We start from the raw sequence: 3,835 nt of genomic DNA, 5'->3' as shown, positions 1-3,835 counted from the left end.
CGATGACAGTGTCCCTTAAATATACAGATTAACAGTAACATATTTTCTTTTCTTTATTTACAACCACATTTTATAACATAAAAACCACCCTGACGTAAATTTGATGAAAGGAATATGAATGCTCTCTAGACATAAGTGTTTTATTATTATTATTATTATTATTATTATTATTATTATTATTATTATTATTATTATTATTATAATAAGAATATAATTATAAAACTAAGATAGGCTTAGCTATAATCATACATTCATACCAAACAAACCTTATAATAACTATTTTTGCCAACAAAAAACTATTTAAAATAGAGGTAGTAATGATAAAAACGAAGTAGAAGATCGTACAGTACAAACAGCCATTGCACACCTAGCTCTTGTCATCTAAAGAAAGCAACCACAAGCCAGTTGGAAACCAAACCTCTTTCTTTCTCTCTCTCACTAGAACAACTTTCTCTCTCTAAAAACCCCACCTCCATAATAACAATAATCAAAATCCAGAATCAATCCATTTTTGCTTTCACGAAACCCTCTCTCATTTCCAAAAATTCCCCTCAAATGCCTACTCACCCAACTCTTCCCTATTAATATTATTATTATTACATTAACAATCTCACTCGCCGGAATTATAACTCCGGCAACCATGTCGTCAGGCTTCCCCGGCGGCCACCCAGATTACCTCCACCTCAACCCCACCGGAAGATCCATCCCCTTGACAAATTTCAACAACAACGTTGTACCCAACGGTTACCGGTCACCACTCGCCGGAATTCTCTCAGATTCCTCTTCAAATATCGGTCTCCGGCGACCGGACTTGATCGGAAAACGATCTCTGGCTGAGTTTCAACACCACCAGCAACTCCAGCAACAAGCTGCGTTTTTCTTGAGAAACGTGAAGCACCGGAGTTACAATAATAATAATAATACGACGGCGTATGCTTCTCCGGTTTCTCCTATTTCTCTTATAGATTTTCCGACATCCCCTGAGATTTCAACGATTTCATCGGTTTCAAATAATACGACGTCGTCGGGTTATAATATTAATATTAATAATATTAGTAATAATATTGTTAATAATAATAATCATACGACGTCGTCTGCGAGTGCGCCTAGGTACGGTGTGCCTGTTATGCAACCTTTTAATCTGGGTAACGGAAGTTTTAACGGCGTGAACAGTCACACTTTACGTAACGGTTATCCGCGCGTTACGTTACCGGTGAAACTAACGCCGGCAAGTAACGAAACGGAAGGTAAGATGATGAAACGGTTACAAGAGTTGGAGAAAGAGCTTTTGTTAGACGATGAAGACGGAGAAAATAACGTCTCCGGTGTTACTAACAGCGAGTGGTCGGAAACCTATCGGAATATTATAACTCCGGCACCGGTGGTTAAACCGGAAAACGTAGTTTCTCCGTCTCCGACGTCGTCGTCCTCTTCATGCGCATCTTCATCGGCGTCACCGGCCACCGGAGTCTCTCCAACACAGCTGTTCTCCGACGCCGCCGGAGCCATCGCAGACGGAAAGACAGACGCCGCTGTTGAAATAATCAACCGGATTAGCCAGGTGTCGAACGCCGTCGGTACTCCGGAGCAACGGTTGAGTTTTTACATGACGTCAGCACTCCGATCACGCCTGAGTATGACGTCATCCGACTCGTCGGAGTTGTACGGAAAAGATCACATTGTATCAACACAGTTGCTCTATGAAAACTCTTTATGTTTTAAGTTGGCTTTTATGGCGGCTAATGCCGCAATTGTTGACCTTGCCATGGCCGAGAAGACCAAAAATAAAAAGATACATATTGTAGATTTTGATATCGGCAAGGGGAATCAGTATATTTACTTACTCCAGGATATTGCGGCGGCTTGTGAAGCCGACACGAGGGTTAATATTTCGATAAGGCTTACTACTTTTGCGGATTATGGTAACGGGGGTCGTGAAAGGTTGATATTTGTTTGTGACGGGTTAAAATCCGTTGCTGATAAGTTGGGGGTGTGTTTTTGTTATGACGTCTGGAATTTGAGTTTATTTGATGTCAATGCGACGTCGTTGAAAGTGGAGAGCGAGGAATCTTTGGTGGTGAATTTGGGGTTTAAGTTGTATAAGTTGCCAGATGAGAGTGTGAGTACGGAGAATGTAAGAGACGAGTTGTTACGGCGCGTGAAAGGGTTGTCACCCGCGTTGGTGACGGTGGTGGAGCGGGAGTTGAATGCGAATACGGCGTCGTTTGAGACGCGGGTGAGTCAAGTGTCGGGGTATTATGGTGCGTTGATGGAGTCGCTTGACTCCGCCATGGGGAGGGATGACTCGGACCGAGTCAAGATCGAGGAGGGACTGAGTCGGAAAATGACGAACTCGGTTGCGTGTGAAGGGAAAAACAGGGTTGAGAGATGTGAGGTTTTTGGGAAATGGAGGGCCCGGATGAATATGGCTGGGTTCGAGTTGAAACCAATGAGTCAACTCAGGGCTGAGTCGTTGCTTTCGAAGGTGAACTCGGTGGGTTTTACGGCGAAGGAGGAAGCGGGTGGGATTAGTTTTGGGTGGATGGGACGGACACTCACCGTCGCATCGGTGTGGCATTAAGAATTTAAGATGATGAAATTGTAATATTATCATTATCATTATCATTTAAATTTAAAGTTTATATAATATGAAATATGATTTAGTGCGACTTTGTACCATCATATTTGAACTAATTTTTAATATTAAATCTATCATATCAGTTTTAACTTTTTCTTCCCATTTTAGATTCGTTCGACTGATTTGGCAATTCCTTTATCATACCTATTAGTTTATTATAATTCTTTTTTAGTTTTAAAATATCTATTAAACGATTTAAATATCTTCCTTTTATGTATATTCCGTTTATTATTTGCTAATTCTTATAAGGCTGTTTGTAGCATAGTGGTAGGAAGGTTTAGGTTTTTTAATGGAGACCTAAGTTTAATTACTATTTGTGTTATTTTAGTGGATTAGTTAATGATTGATAGAGTATAGCCTCGTTACAAAGTTGTCATTATCTATTCTGAGTCCATTCGGGTTTTCTTCACACTGTGTGTTACGCCAGAGAGTGATCAACTATTGTGGTGGCACAACGGCTGTCAAGTGGCAGACGGCGGTATGGTTTCATGCGGGAACACCCAAGCCAAACTTTGAAGCCAGCGTGAGACTAGTTAAGACAACATAGTCCGGGTGTGGGGCAACGAGGCTCTCAAATTCAGGGAATGCGGTAGCCTAATACAAGAAAGTCGTCGTTCTAAAAAAAAAGTTCTTGTTAGGTTGTGGGGTTTGACTCGGGGAAGGGCTTGAGAGAGCTAGCTGGCATCGACGCCAATGGAGAACACTGCCCCCTCTTCGGTTTCGGAGGGTTTGGGAAATTCTCCCCGACTGGATTCTTTCTCTTTTATGTAGATTGGTTTAGTGAAGAGAAGACACCACCCCTTTGATGGGATGGAGAAGAAGGTGGTGTGAGGTAGAGGTTGTGGGCGATAAGTGGGGTTTTCATGTATAATAAACCACACCCCACAGTCTTACGATGGTTGTAGCTGATTTACACCCCTCTTTAATTGTAGGGTTTTAATTGCCTGTAGCATAACTCAACACAAACCCTCCATGCTTCTCCTCATTATGCCCGTTGTGCTACTCACTGCTAAGACCTTAGCGTCGCTCTCAATCGCCCCGTAATAGTGTCTAATGTCATTCCATACTGACGTGTACGTGCAATTTAACCCACTACACTCAATCTTAGTCCACTTTCCTAAGCATGTATAAATGCATATTTAATTTTTTAAAAGTTTATAGTAAGCTTAAACGAGTCCAAATAAGTAAATAATTAAA

The 3,835-nt window shown here is 41.5% G+C and overlaps 1 protein-coding gene across 1 annotated transcript; it reads left to right on the top strand.

The window, feature by feature from the left end:
• The first annotated feature begins 334 nt into the window (after positions 1–334).
• On the top strand, positions 335–2,727 carry LOC110898018 (scarecrow-like protein 8). Its single transcript, XM_022144756.2, has one exon. It carries the CDS (start codon positions 641–643, stop codon positions 2,579–2,581), a length of 1,941 nt encoding a protein of 646 aa, XP_022000448.1. The 5' UTR covers positions 335–640; the 3' UTR covers positions 2,582–2,727.
• The last annotated feature ends 1,108 nt before the right edge of the window (positions 2,728–3,835 follow it).

Source organism: Helianthus annuus, chromosome 13 (genome assembly GCF_002127325.2).
Source record: "Helianthus annuus cultivar XRQ/B chromosome 13, HanXRQr2.0-SUNRISE, whole genome shotgun sequence".
NCBI classification, from domain to species: Eukaryota; Viridiplantae; Streptophyta; class Magnoliopsida; order Asterales; family Asteraceae; genus Helianthus; species Helianthus annuus.
Note: the sequence above shows the minus strand (reverse complement) of the source record. Positions and strands in the feature narration are given on the sequence as shown.